Raw genomic sequence first — 17,656 nt, forward strand, 5'->3', positions numbered from 1 at the left:
CTTCAATGAAATCAATCATTTTCCTGAGGAGCAATTTTGTCAACCTCTTGCAAAATATGGAATATGCATTAGATCAAAAAACATACAAAAAAATAAAACTACAAATTCTAAATATTTTATGTATTGCAGTCTGGAAATGGCCACAATATATTTTTAGATAACCACAGAATCACTACGGAGTGGAGTCCAGGTCTTCTGAAGTAATCAGTGTGATCATTCTGCCACAGACAGACGTCTGAATGAAAGTAAACGAGGTTGGAGGACAGTGTCAATCAATGTCGCCATTACGTGTCGTATTATTCAGTCAGAAGAAGAAAATTATATTTAGGGCTACTTTAAATCTGTCAGTAGGCCTAGCTAATGGAAGTCATTAAAACGACTTGAATTAAATGTAATTGTGTCATATAAGAACCTGGTAGTTAATAAGAGGAAGTGTAATAATGTAATGTCTAAATCAATACACTCAATTTAGGGTTTCTGAACTTCTGATATAAAAAAGTTTTACTCGTCACTTGCGATGGCCCCCGCCCGCCCCTCTGAGCGAGATAATTAGACGCTCGTTCCGAGACAGTCACGCTGCGATTCATTCAGCCACATCACCCACACGCATACTCCTGCCCAGCGTGAGCTCACAGTCTGTCTACCTTTCGCTTGAAAATCTGCGTGTCCATGAGAAACTGTGCTGTTGTTTCACACCTAAGGCAGAATATTACAGATCTGACTGTTGTACACTTTCTTTAGTTTAGCAAGAATCTCTCCTCCTTCCAATGGGTCCCGGTATAGTTATACTTTTCTCTCTGTTCGGGGTTCTCAACGGACAAGGTAAGTTACCTTTCTGCTTCAGGATAGTAGCCTACTGTGTCAAGATGTAATTCTAACCATGAGAATCAATCCATGCCCATGCGTGATGTACCGCATACTGTATAGACTCAAAGGAGGCTGATGAGGGGAGAACGGCTCATAATAATGGCTGGAATGGAGTATATTGGATGGAATGGAATGGAGTATATTGGATGGAATGGAATGTTTTTGATACCATTCCATCCACTCCATTCCAGCCATTATTATAAACTGTCCTCCCCTCAGCAGCCTCCACTGGTATAGACATACAGTAGACAAAATACTCCTGTAAGTACACATAGGCATGGTAGATATTTCAAGCGTACCACCTTACTGCAGTATCACTGTGTGGGCAGAGATGAGGTCGGGTACCACTAGAGATAACCAACGGTTCCATTAAGTTTTACATGTCATTTTATGAACACTTTGTCAGTTATATTACAGTACAAACATGTAGCCTACTGTGTCACATGCTGTCCGGTGTGTGTCATTTGATTTTGATGTGATTTGTGAGTGTGCGTGCCATGTGTGTTTGTGTGTATCTTGCCAGTAAAACATCTGCCCATGATTACTAGCTTAAAGGATGGCTTCAACATTCTCAACTGTCCTAAGGTGATTTGGCAGTGAGGAAATGCATTGTACGTAGTTTTTAATATGGAATCGTTGGTAGAGATTGGTCAGACTACTGCCAGGACTGATATTTGTAATCAGTGAGCGGTCATTATGCTATTTACATTTTACATCCCTCTTATCCAGAGGGACTTAGAGGAGCAATTAGGGTTAAGTGCCTTGCTCAAGGGCACATTGACAGATTTTGCTGGCTCAGGGATTCAAACCAGCAACTTTCCGGTTACTGGCACAACGCTCTTAACCGCTAGACTACCTGCCAATTACAATATTACAGAAGGAAATTATTGCCCAAGATCTAACAGAAACAAGGCTTTAAAGTTTAGAATACGCAGTACAGAGATGTGCTCAAGAGGATTGATGCTCAGCCAGCCAGCCAGCCAGCCGCAGGCCAGGTTTCTCCTTACACTATGACGGTGTGTCAAATGAGTCTGGAGGCACTTAAGCAGTACCCCACTGAGCGTTTGCTGGTCAGGGGGGAGGAGCTCTGATTTAGACCTTTAAGGGCCCCTACAGGGGTCACAGAAGCTTGGGACAACCCATATACCCTAGATTAGGGTCCACTGGACACACATGGGGCCAATTCCACTCATGGGGCCACTTTCACAGCCTGCCGGGCTCCTGACAGTGGTGTGCCTGGGAAAGAAGTTGACATCACCCCATCTCCATTGAATCCAATGTCATTGGGCATGTTGTACGGGGGCTATACCCTCCCCCAACACCTATCAGCACCCCTAGCTCCTCTTCTCAGCTTCCATGCTCCACGGGAGAGAGTCATGGTATGGGGTCAGAGTGGACTGACTGAAGATCTGAAGATGGCCCCATACGACCAGGTTATGGAACATCCATGTACATTAATCACTCATTCAGACATTTTTGTATCAGCTCAACCATCATAGACTCAACCATCAGCCAAATACATATTAGGTTGAGTGAAATGTGTGTGACAGGTTCTCAGCACTTATAAGGTAATTTGTGTAACTACGATGCCATTAGGTAAACTGACTAAAGTGTGTTAGTTAAAGGATGTGGCCCATGGAAGTGGACTGTTCTGCTGCAATGTCTGGCTCTGTCTGATGGGCCATTGTTGTGGGCTGAGGGACTGGGGCTCCACTGAGCTCATTAAGCAGCATTTACATGAGGAGTCTAGACGTGCTCTCTCTCTCTCTCTCTCTCTCTCTCTCTCTCTCTCTCTCTCTCTCTCTCTCTGCCCAGACCCAGACAGGAGGCATGACAGCCCTCACCACCAGCACCACATTCCAAGATGGAAATCAGCCTTTTATGCAGACAGACAATGCATCATACGGACAGGCAGGCGGGTAGACTGCTAGATCTCCTCTGCAACCGCTGGGTTTACCTCGTTCGATACAATAATAGAGGGTAGATTTAAGACGCTCTGCTTATTCAATTATTGGGAAAGGGGGCAGGCTGCGGACTGTGGTGGCTATGGAATGGTCCTGTCATGCACTGTGGGTTAGGATTAGTTATCAGTATAGAGTGGAGGGAGAATACACCAGAACTGCAGGACGCGAGAGTCATGTGACCATCAGATGAAACTGAGATTCTATGACATTCTCATGCTATGCCTCTTCTGAGCTGGGAAGGGAACCTCATGGAGCTTTGTGGGAGCTGGCGAGATGCATTATGGGGGTTTGTCTGCTCTTTCTAAAGACATAGTGAGGGTTCCAGCTTCCAGGGTATTTTGGCAAGGAGACGTCAGTTAATGCCAGTGGTAATGGTCAAGAAAAAGAAAAAAGGCCAGACCGGCCAAAACTGGCCTGTGGGGCAGCCGAGCAGGGAGAATTGTTCACCACAGGAGGTTTTGACCATTCCTACTATTACCCGCTTTTCCAGCTAATGTATTTTCTTCACTTTTATATGCGTAACTAAGTTCTCTCTCCATGCAACACTTTTGTCACTCTCCAAGAGCATCCTGGTGTTGGTTTCAGCCTTCAGATGAAAGCTGAGATAGACTTTATCAACGTGGGAAAACTGATTGGATTTGAAAAAAGTCATCAACATAAGGGAATTTTGACTTTTTTTCACCCAACTTTGAACCTAAATCCAATGACATGGTGACATTTTGATTTGATTTCATGTTGAATTCACCTTAGTGAATGTAAATCAAAACGTTGGACTGACGTCTGTGACCAGTGGGTTAAGGCTCAGCTAGGACATGGTGGGACGAGGAGCTCGACTGCTGCAGTTGTTAGTCTAGCTGGTCACAACAGGCTCGTTCAATGAGTCAGCAAAATAGTGTTTGTTGGCATGGTAATCCATCTTGACTACCTAGTCTGTATTTGTTTGATGATACACTTTACTCTTGATTTTCAGCATAAGTTATCTGCATGGTTGCTACATAATTTAACTACTTTTTATGAATCTGCCCAAATTAACTTTCATATCTGTATCTCTCAAGGTCACTGTTGACAGTTATGTGATTTCCTTCGCATAAATGACCATATTCTTTTTACATTAAGTTAATTTATTCAAACCTTTGGCCCCTATCTGTACTTCCAATATTCAAAGATATAAAACAAGTTCCCTAGCTCCTCTGGCAGAAATAATTGGAACTCTAAATTGTTATTTTATTACTTTTTTATTGATCTATAAATTAAAGGTGACACATCCTRCCTTAGTTGAAACTTCTGATCCTATTTTGTTGACTCGTCTGCCAAGATAGAATTTGAAGTTAGACATGCCTATGATCCTCTACGATGTCTGTTATTATTTTCAGTTGTTGTATTCACTATTATTCCTCTAGTCTCTGACTAGGCCACGAATCAACAGCAGGTTTATTGGATGAACTAAGATGACTTTACTTTGAGTGTTCTTCTGGAGGATTTATATCGATAGTACCAATTTGGCAGGCAGAGCTTTGTTTATGCCTGAGGCAAGAAAGGACCAGCCAACCTGCCAGAGTTCTTTCACGTTTGGCAAATCACAGTAACCACAAGGAAATGAATGTATTTGATCTGATTGCGATGGCTGAATTGTTTACAGAGTTGAGGCATTCCGAGCTCTTTAATCCACATGAAAAAAACAGACGGAGCGCCACAGAGTTGGTGCAGCTCCAGTCGTAAAGCCTCTCTTATTTCTACACAACATATCCATCATTCAGTATCGCTGGCAAAATGCTTATGGGCATTTAAAAACATTCCTATAACAGCTCTGAATTTCATTTTCAATCACTTGGAAGACACATTGTTAATAGTTGGAGTGTGAGTGGCATTGGGTAAAACAATATTTTTGTTTGGCTAAGAGTTTTGCACATTTGGTAAACATGCTTTGCATAATCATTCTAAATAATGTTGTATTGTTCATGCAAGAGAATAGACTCCATTGTATGCTAAACAGGACTTGAAACCTCCATGTATTCTGCTCTATCAGTGTAGTTCTAAGTAATGTTAGAGAGTTTGTTATCCCTTAGATTGACTGTTACCTTATGTAACATGGAAGGTGGTTCTGTGCGTTATGAGTTACCTTGCCTGGGCCCTGAAGTCTAACGTTAGCTCTCAGCAGGCTAAAAGCCTATAAATAGAACAGCTACAGTCACACCCCATTTGGGGTCTCTAGATTTCCCACAATCTGTTACATTACATTTTAACAGACACTCTTGTCCAGAAGAACTTACATGAGCAATTAGGGTTAAGTGCCTTGCTCAAGGGCACATTGACAGATTTTTCACCAAGTCTGCTCGGGGATTCAAACCAGCAACCTTTCAGTTACTGGCCCAATGCTCGGCTACCTGCCTACTTCACTCTTCACTAGGGCCAGTCACAGCATACAACATAAGCCTATAACCCACTGTTTGTTTGTGGTTTTGTCCAACCACAGGTGGAAAACAGATGTCAATAGAGGAGTGCTGTAAGGATGGTCGGGACCGGGGCGTTGATAACCAGGACTGCACAGCCCTCCCTCTCATCTCCGAGTCCACCACATGCAGGTGATTGGGGCCCCACTACTGTACCTTCTGGGCTCTCTTATCCATAGAAATGTAATGATTACAATAGATAGAACATGGATTGTATTTCTATGGTCTTACCTCTGTGCCCATAGTGGGAAGTGCTTACCTCAGTATTAGTCCCATGGGTTAATTTAATGCTGTAAAGATAGACTATAGGGCAATATGTATTGTGGTAGGCCATAATGTGAGATGACTTTACCTTACCCCCGGTCATAAATCCCCAGCCACATTATTGACTTGATGTGAGATCAGGGTACATTACACTAGTAATAATGACAGTAATAACAGCTCTGGTAGTAATATTAGAAGGTGTGTTGCCACAGGTTCAAGGCCAATAAGGAGGAGATCTGTTGCTCAATCTGCTCTCTGGTGGCACATGTATTTACATTGGCTACCCAAGTGATAGAGAATTTGTTCAAATTATAGAGTGAGGGGGGAAGGGTGAGGGTTTTTGGTTGAGTGGGGGGTTGGGTTTAGGGTTTAGAGAGAGGGGTATTGCCAAATCCAGGAAATACCACTGAGGTGAAACTATACTCAAAGAGAGGACTGGAGAGGGGGAAGAACAGGAAATCAGAGGGATTATTTCAGACACTGAAAAAAGAGAYGAAGAGAAAAGAAAAACAGGAGCCCGGTTGTGCCCTTAAAAGGTCCTGTGGAGGCGGCGTGAGTGTGGTTGTAGTTTATAAGGAAAAAGAGATCATTTCTGGTAAGAGGGTTGATAAAGACAGAGGCTTTTTGGAGCCAGTTACAGGAGTGGAGTGGAGAGGGGATCTAAGTGCTGTACAGTACTGTATATACACTCAAACTCGTAAAACAGACAATGGATTTAACTCCCTCCTTAACAGAAAGACAGACCAAACAGATCAGACAGACAGACAGACAGACAGACAGACAGACAGACAGACAGACAGACAGACAGACAGACAGACAGACAGACAGACAGACAGACAGACAGACAGACAGACAGACAGACAGACAGACAGACAGACAGACAGACAGACAGACAGACAGACAGACAGACAGAACAGACAGAACAGACAGAGAGACAGATCAGAGACCGACCAGACAGAGAGACAGACCAGAGACAGACCAGACAGACCAGAGACAGACCAGACAGACCATAAACAGACCAGACAGAGAGACAGACAAACACAAACAGCCCTTAACTTATTAAAGTCCCTCAGAGGAGCAGACCATTGGAGGCAAAGCACAGCAACCCCAGACTGTTGATGGTCTGATAAAGCTTGTCTACAGTAAAGAGGTGTGCTGCCTGCACTCAATCTCATTTCAGATCTGATTATTTACAGCAGCTTTTTGTCTACAGTACGACAACCGTTTCTGGTTTTACTGTAAAACGGCTAATCAAGCCTCTCCAACTGGACAGACTGGTCTGAGAGGTGGATATCACTGGTCCTCCAACTGTCTGGAAGTGCTCAGGCATCCTAGATAGGCTGGTTCCACTCCAGACTCAGCCTGGCCTTCCCCCAGAGGAATGTAATTCCAGTAATGTTGTCCAGGAAATAGGGATTCAAAATCCAACCAGGATTTCTGGAAAACCTGGGAATTTTGGGAAAGTAAAAATGTTCAAACCTTATCCAGGAAGTGTTGCAGCTCTGCACCCCTCTGCGTCAATCAGGGGAGGAACATCCAATGAGGAGGTGGGTGGGTTAAAATAGTCATGGTAAATAATCTATTCTTAAGTTGGCTTCACTGTACCAATAACAGTGGGTGTGTGGTAAGCCAAATGAAGGCAGTGGTGCATTTACCCAACTGTTAAATTGAAGATTTTATACATAGACAACTTTTTATCCACCTTGAGCTCACACAGGGTCTTCCTTTATCACTCAACCACMTACAGCAGCTGCAGCAGGCAGGACTATGAATAGATCCCTATTAGGCATGCCCAGGGCTCTTCTTAACAGGAAGCACTTTGAGACAGCGCTCCATTCCACTAAGGAGCCCAGTGATGGAGTTAAGAATAAACTGTGTTCCCTGTTTCTTTCCTGTTCCTGTCTGACAGGATAGTGCAGGAGCAGTGCTGCGCGACGGTACTGGAGGACACCATCTGCACCAACGGCATCAACATGGCCAAAGACCAGGGGGGCTGTGACACCCAGTTTCCTGGAAGCACCTGCGAGACCAAGACCGCAAAGGTGTGTGTGTCTGTGAGAGAGTATGTGTGAGAGAGTGTGTGTGTGTGTGTGTATAAAAAGTGTGTATGTCAGAGAAGAATTCATTGTCTGCTTCAAAAACCTTATGTTGAGCACCAACGTGCAATTTCTGCAGGAGTGAATGTGATTGTGTGTGTGTGTGTGTGTGTGTGTGTGTGTGTGTGTGTGTGGTGTGTGTGTGTTGTGTGTGTGTGTGTGTGTGTGTGTGTGTGTGGTGTGTGTGTGTGTGTGTGTGTGTGTGTGTGTGTGTGTGTGTGTGTGTGTGTGTGTGCGATCCTGTTGAGCAGGATGAAACATGTCACTCTGGGGAGAAATCGAAGGAATGGAGCTTGTTGCTGTCAGGTAGATTATACATTCACATAAGATACTGTCTACTACAGGCTCTCTGCCAAGATAGGCGCTCTACACCCGGCTGTCTTCTTCCTCAGGATCCTACACCACCATATCACTACAACATACTACAGCACATCAAGGCGTCAGTCAAGACCCTTGCAGAGCTTTGCCAAAGGATCCACAGTACATTTGCCCAGAAGAATGAGATGGTTGTTAGTGCAGCCAGCAACATGTCTTAACTTGAACCTCCACCTCCCTGAAATGCAGGTGTTGGCTGATTGGATTAAGGTGTGCTGCATTTTATGAATGGGAGAAAAGAGGTACAGGATGAGTTTAGAATGGGGGATAAACCATAGCAGGCTCATTTTCTAGCTCTATCTAAAATCTCTCAGTACACTACCAGACTACAACCCCACCACCCAAATACCCACATTATGACATCCTCAAGACATGCACACACAGAAGATACAGACACACTCAGACTTGACTCCTCGGTCGTCACTAGTTACCACAGCCACAAAGTCATAAACCCTGCCTATTTGTGATTTTAAACCTAACCCTAACCACAACCACACTGCTAACCTTATGCCTAACCTAAACTTAAATTAAGACCAAAAAGCTATGTTTTGACTTCATGAATTTTTACGATATAGACAATTTTGACTTTGTGGCTGTGGTAACTGGTGGAAACCCTCCCCCGAGTCAAGCCCAGACAGTTCCCTTTCAGACGATGGTGATTGGTGAAGTTGTGAAGTGGTGGTGTAATTTCCCTCTGTATGTCCYTCTGGCCAAATGATGCATATTAACACATTGAGTAATCATGTGTATGGTCTGACCCCTCCAGATGTGCTGTGACTGTTGTCTGCTGGGCCGGGCTGCTCAGGAGAAGGGTCTGCCCTGTGACCACAGCCTGTCTCTGGGCTACCAGTGTGGCCTGGTGTCCCGGGCCTGCTGTGATGACGGTGTGAAGACCAACACTCTGGGTAAGAGAGGAGGGTAGAAGGAGAGGAGGGTGGAGGGAAAGGAAAGGGTGGAGAGAGGGGAGAGGGTGGAGGTAGAGGAGAGGGTGGAGAGAGGGAGGAATGGAAGGTGTTGTAATAGAGAGGGCAGGGAGGAGGGAGGAGGGGAAAGATGGAGTAGAGAGGATATATTAACTATTTTTCATCTAGTGCTACCCTGCCCTCTGGTGGCCATTAGGAGCCTTGGCTCTTACTGTAGTTTTAGTAAAGACCTCATTGTCATGATGAATAGTTTCAACACTCTTTGTTTGCAAACAGTTTTTTGCCTGTACTGGTCAATATTTTATTTCTTATCCCCCACAGTTCCTGACAAAGACAACGAGGCCCTCACTGGCAAGGATAATCCCTTACTGAATGAGTGCAGCAACGGTACTAGCTTCCCCTCCACACATTACTGTGACATGTTATTAGCCGACTGTCCTCACAGAGAAAGTCAGAAACATAGGTACTCTAACAGAAAACATTTTTTTTACTTTAATGTGCACATTTTCTGTTCTCAACAGGATTAGCGAAGTGTGCACAGGAATGTGTGGGCAACGGCACCTGTGCCTGCTTCAAAGGCTACAAACTCAAACCAGATGGGAAGAACTGTGAAGGTGAGTGGACAGGAGGCAGCAGCCATATCTTGTTGAATAGTAAATGAGGTGGAATAAATCCCTATCCATCTAGTATCTCCACAGGACTTGGATATCTTACTTCTTAGATAKGCCTTCCATATTATCCTCTTCCTCTTCCTCTCTCCCTCTCTCTCTCAGATATAAACGAGTGCCTGCTGGGTGCCAGTAACTGCCGAGGAGGCGAGCGCTGCATCAACACGCTGGGGTCATTTCGTTGCCAAAGAGAGGTCAGCTGTGGTACCGGTTACGAGCTTACCGACAGCAACAACTGCAAAGGTCAGAGGTCGCAACACAACGCCTCCTACAGGGGAGAGGGAATATGTAAAGATCAATATGTATGATTCATACATCCATGATAAACTGTATACAGAATTTATCTATCTGTCGTCCATCCGTCCATTAATCATCTATTTATCTATCTATCTATCGGATTTACAGTACGTCTGACTTTGAATACGAATACATTTGAATCACATACATTTTAATATCATGTAAATCTGCTGATGCTTTCGTACAACATGTCTTCTTCCCCCAGACATTGACGAGTGTGAGTCGGGCACCCACAACTGCGCCCCAGACTTTATGTGTCAGAACACTCAGGGGTCATTCCGCTGTCGGCCCAAGAACCAGTGTGGCGATGGATACATCCAGGATGCCCTGGGCAGCTGCATCGGTGAGCATCAGAACCCTGTTACCATGGCAACACATCACCAGGACAGCACATCACCCCATCCATCCCACATATACCCCCAAACACAGTAACTTCAAAGTACAGTCCACATGGCCCTCCGACATACATACATACAGTTGAAGTCGGAAGTTTACATACACTTAMGTTGGGGTCATTAAAACTCGTTTTCAACCACTCCACAAATTTCTTGTTAACAAACTATAGTTTTGGCAAGTCGATTAGGAAATCTACTTTGTGCATGACACAAGTAATTTTTCAACAATTGTTTACAGACAGATTATTTCACTTATAATTCACTGAATCACAATTCCAGTGAGTCAGAAGTTTACATACACTAATTTGACTGTGCCTTTGAACAGCTTGGAAAATTCCAGAAAATGATGTCATGGCTTTAGAAGCTTCTGATAGGCTAATTGACATAATTTCAGTCAATTGGAGGTGTACCTGTGGATGTATTTCAAGGCCTACCTTCAAACTCAGTGCCTCTTTGCTTGACATCATGGGAAAATCTAAAGATATCAGCCTCAGAAAAAAATTGTAGACCACCACAAGTCTGGTTCGTCCTTGGGAGCAATTTCCAAACGCCTGAAGGTACCACGTTCATCTGTACAAACAACAGTATGCAAGTATAAACACCATGGGACCACGCAGCCGTCATACCGCTCAGGAAGGAGACGTGTTCTGCCTCCTAGAGATGAACGTACTCTGGTGCGAAAAGTGCAACTCAATCCCAGAACAACAGCAAAGGACCTTATGAAGATGCTGGAGGAAACAGGTAGAAAAGTATCTATATCAACAGTAAAACGAGTCCTATATCGACATAACCTGAGAGGCCGCTCAGCAAGGAAGAAGCCACTGCTCCAAAACAGCCATAAAAAGCCAGACTACGGTTTGCAACTTCACATTGGGACAAAGATCGTACTTTTTGGAGAAATGTCCTCCGGTCTGATGAAACAAAAATAGAACTGTTTGGCCATAATGACCATCGTTATGTTTGGAGGAAAAAGGGGGAGGCTTGCAAGCCAAAGAACACCATCCCACCCGTGAAGRACGGGGGTGGCAGCATCATGTTGTGGAGGTGCTTTGCTGCAAGAGGGACTGGTGCACTTCACAAAATAGTTGGCATCATGAGGACGGAAAATTATGTGGATATATTGAAGCAACATCTCAAGACATCAGTCAGGAAGTTAAAGATTGGTCGCAATTGGGTCTTCCAAATGGACAATGACCCCAATCATACTTCCAAAGTTGTGGCAAAATGGCTTAAGGACAACAAAGTCAAGGTATTGGAGTGGCCATCACAAAGCCCTGATCTCAATCCTATAGAACATTTGTGGGCAGAACTGAAAAAGCGTGTGTGAGCAAGGAGGCCTATAAACCTGACTCAGTTACACCAGCTCTGTCAGGAGGAATGGGCCAAAATTCACCCAACTTATTGTGGGAAGCTTGTGGAAGGCTACCCAATACGTTTGACCCAAGTTAATCAATTTAAAGGCAATGCTACCAAATACTAATTGAGTGTATGTAAACTTCTGACCCACCGGGAATGTGYTGAAATAAATAAAAGCTGAAATCAATCATTCTCTCTACTATTATTCTGACATTTCACATTCTTAAAGTAAAGTGGTGATCTTAACTGACCTAAGACAGGGATTTTTTACTAGGATTAAATGTCAGGAATTGTGAAAAACGGAGTTTAAATGTATTTGGCTAAGGTGTATGTAAACTTCCGACTTCAACTGTACATGACATATGTATAACCTCTGACCTCTACCCCAGACATCAATGAGTGTCTGGCCCAGACTGGGCCTTGCCACCCTGGCCAGTCGTGTATGAACACGGTGGGCTCCTTCACCTGCCAGAGCAACTCTGTCAACTGTGGCCGGGGATACCACCTAAACGACAACGGCAACCGCTGCGTGGGTACGTACGGCTGCTTCACTTACGTACTGAGGCCTCATCGCGCCAGTCTGGGCATAAGGCCCCCACAAGGTCCCTGTCCTGGGCTATAGTAGACAGCCTCAACATCCCCTGGAACCACCGCAGCACTGATAGACGTGCTTCTCTACCACATTCACCTCCTTTGATTAGCATTAGGAACCTGACACTGTAGCCTACATTTCCATGTATTTCTCGTGGCCTCGCTATTCCTCTGCACACCGATCCTGTAATATCTTGTGATCTCTCTCTCTGCCCTGGTGTAGARATTGATGAGTGTAAAGGTCCTGATGGAGCGTGTGCAGGCCACGGCTGTATCAACCTGGTAGGATCGTTCCGTTGTGAGTGTAAGGCTGGCTTCATCTTCAACAGCATCAGCCGCGTCTGCGAAGGTACACACTGACTTCCTACTCCTTGTAGTTACCTAGTAGTTACAGGACAGTGTCGTGTTTGTTGACATAAGCAGGACACCAACAGTCGTGACTGTTTATGACATCTGGTATGTCATCGTTATCACAGCGTTATGTAGGTCTTATGACAAAGGGTTAAAAAAATATTTAAAAAATGAACTGCCAGTTGGGGAACCCTACTGTAGATATTCAACTTAGTGTCCTTTTCTTCTGTGTCTTAGATATCAACGAGTGCAGGCACTACCCTGGGCGCCTCTGTGCCCACAAGTGTGAGAATGTCCTGGGGTCCTACAAGTGCAGCTGCACCCAAGGCTTCAAGCTGGCCAGCGACGGCAGGAACTGTGATGGTAAGGCAGCCTTCCAATGTTAAGAGTTGTTTAAATCTGAGCTTCTCTCATTGGCCATCTCTTGTTTTGCCTTACTGAAGTTTGTGGTCATGTGTTTTATAGATGTATTCTATCTCTCTCTCTCTTTGTCTCTCTCTCTCACTCTCTCTCTCTCTCGCTCTCTCTCTCTCTTTCTCTGTCTCTCTCCTGTCTATAGATGACTAGTTTTATCTAACTGAGTTACATTGTTGTGTGTAGATCTAAACGAATGTGAGAGCAGCCCTTGCAGTCAAGAGTGTGCCAACGTGTACGGCTCCTACCAGTGCTACTGTCGCCGTGGCTACCAGCTCAGTGACAGGGATGGCATCAACTGTGAAGGTAGGAAAGGCTAAAACACATCTAATGAGCCATAGCCTAATCAGGAGCCCCATTACACAGGCATTATTTGATTCGACTTCCTGTACCCTTTACATCCTCTATTGTTTGACCTTGTCTCCAGACATTGATGAGTGTGCCTTGCCCACCGGGGGTCACATCTGCTCCTACCGCTGCCACAACACCCCCGGGAGCTTCCACTGCAACTGCCCCGCCACCGGCTATACTCTGGCCCCCAATGGACGCAGCTGCCAGGGTAAGTCCTCGCTCCTTATGGGGATGTAGGGGTCCTCAGCATGGGGGTTATGATCATTCTTCAGATCAGAATACAAATACCAGTAAAGATGGCAGGTAGCTTAGCGGTTAAGAGCATTGGGACAGTAACTGAAAGGTTGCTGGTTTGAATCCATGAGGTGAAAAATATGTCGATGTACCCTATGTACCCTTGAGCAAGCAACATAACCCTAATTGCTCCTGTAAGTTGCTCTGGATAAGAGCGTCTGCGGGAGTGAATAAAATGTAACAGTGATGATTCTGTGAACCAAACTTCCGTAATGAGTAACCTTGCCTGATACCTGAAGACTTGCATTATCTCCCCGAGCTAATGCCTATAGGCTTTAGCTCAGCGGTCTCGTGACACAGTGTGGACCGAGGTTTGAACCTAGGTTGCATGTTTAATATATAGGATTTAAAATGTTTGTGGTTCTGAATTGATTCATTTCTCTTCCTGTGCAGATGTTGATGAGTGTGTGACAGGGACACACACCTGCTCTGAGACAGAGAGCTGCTTCAATGTACAGGGTGGATTCAGATGCTTGTCCTTTGAGTGTCCGCCAAACTATCGCAGAGCAGGAGAGAAGTGAGTACCTACCTACCTACCTACCTACCTGAGGACTCTCTCTCAAGTACTGGGGCTATACAGTATACCTGTTTTTAGTTTACAGTATCCCAAGGTCACCAGGTATGAAGTTCTCAGGTAAGTTGTCATTGACCAAGGCGGATGACTTTATGTAACTCCTTGTTAATCAGGAGAACAACTCTTTTCACACTACTGAGCCAAACAGAGTGCAGTCAAGCCGAGCATTACTGGGCTGGCCTGGCTCCGCAATGTGAAAGGAAAAATATCCCAGCCAGCACAGTATGGTCAGGTCGGTCCTAAAGTGTGGATCAGGCACAAGTTATTTCATGACCCCTGCTCTACAGTGTATACACAACCACAACCTCTCTATTGAAGCTGTGCATGCCCAATGTTGACTCTTAATGGCTTCAGTTTTAGGGTTCAGTCAAAGCATGTTCTGTGAAGGCAGTCGATTGACGAAATGTAATCCTTTCCTTGAGATGTTCTTGCATGACCCTACACATGCTGGTCCAAAGAAACACATGAGGCTGACTTTGTCCCTACCCACCTAGCCCCACCCAGCTAGCAGCATGCCATGCACGGCAAATCAAATTTATACCTCTCTTTTGTTCTCTGTTTGTTCTATCTGTCCGTCTTTGTCTTGTCCTGTCCTGTCTCTGGCCCCTGTCTCTCCTTACAGTCGTTGTGAACGCTTGCTTTGCAATCAGACTAGCGAGTGCCTGGCCTCGCCTCTGAGAATAACCTACTACCACCTCACCTTCCCCACCAACATCCCCGTGCCCACCAACGTCTTCCGCATGGGCCCGTCCAACACCGTGCCCGGAGACCATGTCCAGATTGCCATCGTCGGCGGCAACAAGGGCGACTTCTTCAGCATGCAGAGAGTGCCCTCTGGTGGCGAGATGGCTGTGACGCGGCCCATCACGGAGCCGCAGGACTTTGAGCTGTCTCTGGAGATGAGACTGCTGCGTTACGGCACCACCAGCACCTACCTAGCCAAAGTCCTGGTGTTTGTTGTCCAGGAGCAGCCCATCCTACCATATAACGCTATCCCTGAGTAGAGGGTAGTAGCATATAGCAACAAGAATACGGCAACAACAATAACAGCCAAAAAAGAGCAAACACTGCCATGATAAGCAAGCACAAACACAGTTGACATAGACCAGAAGCAGCATTTTCTGTAATTTGTCTCCTTGTTTTTGGTCTTATTGTAGTTTTTGTGATTACTGTAGCTAAGTATAGCCCCACAAAATAGTCCAAATGTAATGTACTCACTTGGAGGTACGTTGTTTGAATAGCAGCTAGGTGGCACTCTAGGGCAGGGTATTGAGGTAGTGGCCTGGGGATGCCTATTGATTACTGTATGTGATGGTGTAGTCTGGACTCCTACAGTATCTTATGGTTGATTTGTTTCATGAAATGTTTTCTATTAAAATTGGAATAGACACAATAGACGTTCAATCCGGATATATTTTTTTAACATATGTTTTGTGGACAGCACCAGAGAGCTCATTTTTTATTTGAATATTACATAGCTGGGGGAACTATGACCTGTAAAGCATGTATGCACTTCATGTGTGGGGTAAGTTTATGTGGTTTGTGAAAACATATTTTCAGTGGCATAGGTACATCTCTTGAATAGAACTGTGATATTCCAGTAGGTGAGTATCAGTGTTTTAAATAGCATATTAAATAGCATTTTAAACAGCATATTAGCACTGTCAAGTCATAGTTGATTTGGTGGAAGCAGTTAATTGGTGGATCCACATCCTTCTAATGTGGTCTCACATCCTGACCTACCCTACTTGATATTTTAGGAATAATGTGAAATGCACATATTCCACTGCATACTGCGGGTGTAAAATCAAGTAGACAGTGACTCAAAGGCAAGCCAGAGTAAGTGACAGGCAATATGGGATGCAGTCGTGGAAGAGTAGGAAATATGCAAGGCACAGAGATAGAGTATAAATAGCGGAAACATGATGTTAGGCCACCAGTCAGAGCCTGCCTGGGCTGCGGCTTACAATAACTGTAAATTCAACCATGGGTCCCAGGTTCCTCCCGACCTGTCAGGGCAGTAAGGATGCACCTGTCTAGTRGGGACATCCATAAAATAAAACATGGTGGTCTGTGCACAGCTACAGATATAGTATCTTKATTTGATCACCATGTTGCAGGAGWATTTTCCTGTAACTCAGGAAATGTTAAACCTGTAGTGTATTTTAGGTTTAAAAAGGCTTCTGAGGTTTGTAATTTCCACTTTGAGATTTCAGACTTTATTTTTCCTTGTGAAAAATGTATTAACCCCTTCAAAAATGTCCATTAATTATTATCCACAAAATAATTCACATTTCCTGTTGCTGCAAGATTAGTTTCCTTCTGTAGCAAACTGGCTCAAATGAAGATCATACATCTGTAAAGCACAATTCGTTTTTTTCTCTACTCTGACAGTGAGTTATGGGGATCTGGGTTCTGGCCGGTGGTCTGAACAATTTGTGGCGGAGCAACATCACCGCTCGGAGAATGAATGATGCCCTGCAGTGTTTGTGTTGGGGCGTTATCAATCTACTGACTATAAATAATAATTACCCAAAAAATAAAAGGACTTTGCAGCGCTTGACCAGAGGACTTCCATTCCATCCAACAGTCTGTTTTTCTTTCTGGTCTTGAAGTATTGTTTTTTTCTGTAGGGCTGGGTCTCTCTGGGCCACGTGAGGTGAAGAGAGAGATGAGAGGACAGGGGAATAGGGCCACCTGTTCCCCCCCCCCCCACACACACACACACAAAGGGCATAATTAGCCCTTCTCTCTACTTGCTGTCTAGTCTTTGATGTACCCTGCTCTGTGTCAGGACCAGTTCACCCTGGGTCATTATAATCTTGTAAATTCACTTTGTGGCCTAGCGGAGCAGAGCGTTCACCCCATCCTCCAGGGCCTGCTCTCTCCTCTTGCTGCTGCAGGCTGAGGTATTATAAACTAGAAGAACATTTGCGGCTTTGGCCTGAACCAAAGCAAAACTTGTACCCTGGCGTTAATTGCTAATTACAAGCCCCTGACTTTTTGTCAGGGGCTTTTCCCCTCTCTCCATGAAAGGAGCTGTGCAACCCGAGCCGGGTTCTGGCCTGGGGTTCTGGCCTGGGGTTGAGCTGCAGCCTATGGGCCCCACGAGGAGACACAGAGAGGCATGATGTAGCTATATTATACATTACACTGGAGCAGTGGTGGACGTTCACTGGACCCTATACATCACATATGTCAGAGTCAAGGCCCGCGGGCCACATCCGGCCCGCGAGAAGGTTTTTTACGGCCCCTGGGATGATCTTGATTTATTATTAGAACCGGCCCGCAGACCGCAGCAAGCCGGCAGCCCGCAGATCTTTTACACGCACCAATACTACATTTCCCACAATGCAACGGTGACGCACCGAGCAGTAGGCTGCTTCATTTCAATATTTATTGGCACAGCAGTCGTCAGCATCACAG

General features: G+C 45.0%; 1 protein-coding gene across 1 annotated transcript in view; it reads left to right on the top strand.

Moving 5' to 3' along the window:
- Window positions 1-571: 571 nt before the first annotated feature.
- LOC111972025 (fibulin-1) overlaps window positions 572-17,656 on the top strand; it is a 41,388-nt gene continuing 24,303 nt past the window's right edge. Inside the window, 14 exon segments of the mRNA XM_023998862.2 lie at window positions 572-822; window positions 5,305-5,413; window positions 7,455-7,587; window positions 8,783-8,921; window positions 9,261-9,326; window positions 9,461-9,553; window positions 9,713-9,850; window positions 10,110-10,247; window positions 12,045-12,188; window positions 12,470-12,595; window positions 12,835-12,960; window positions 13,198-13,317; window positions 13,439-13,570; window positions 14,050-14,173. Coding sequence (XP_023854630.2) covers window positions 768-822; window positions 5,305-5,413; window positions 7,455-7,587; window positions 8,783-8,921; window positions 9,261-9,326; window positions 9,461-9,553; window positions 9,713-9,850; window positions 10,110-10,247; window positions 12,045-12,188; window positions 12,470-12,595; window positions 12,835-12,960; window positions 13,198-13,317; window positions 13,439-13,570; window positions 14,050-14,173 — 1,643 coding nt within the window. The 5' untranslated portion in view covers window positions 572-767.

Source organism: Salvelinus sp. IW2-2015, linkage group LG13 (assembly GCF_002910315.2).
Source record: "Salvelinus sp. IW2-2015 linkage group LG13, ASM291031v2, whole genome shotgun sequence".
Lineage (NCBI taxonomy): Eukaryota > Metazoa > Chordata > Actinopteri > Salmoniformes > Salmonidae > Salvelinus > Salvelinus sp. IW2-2015.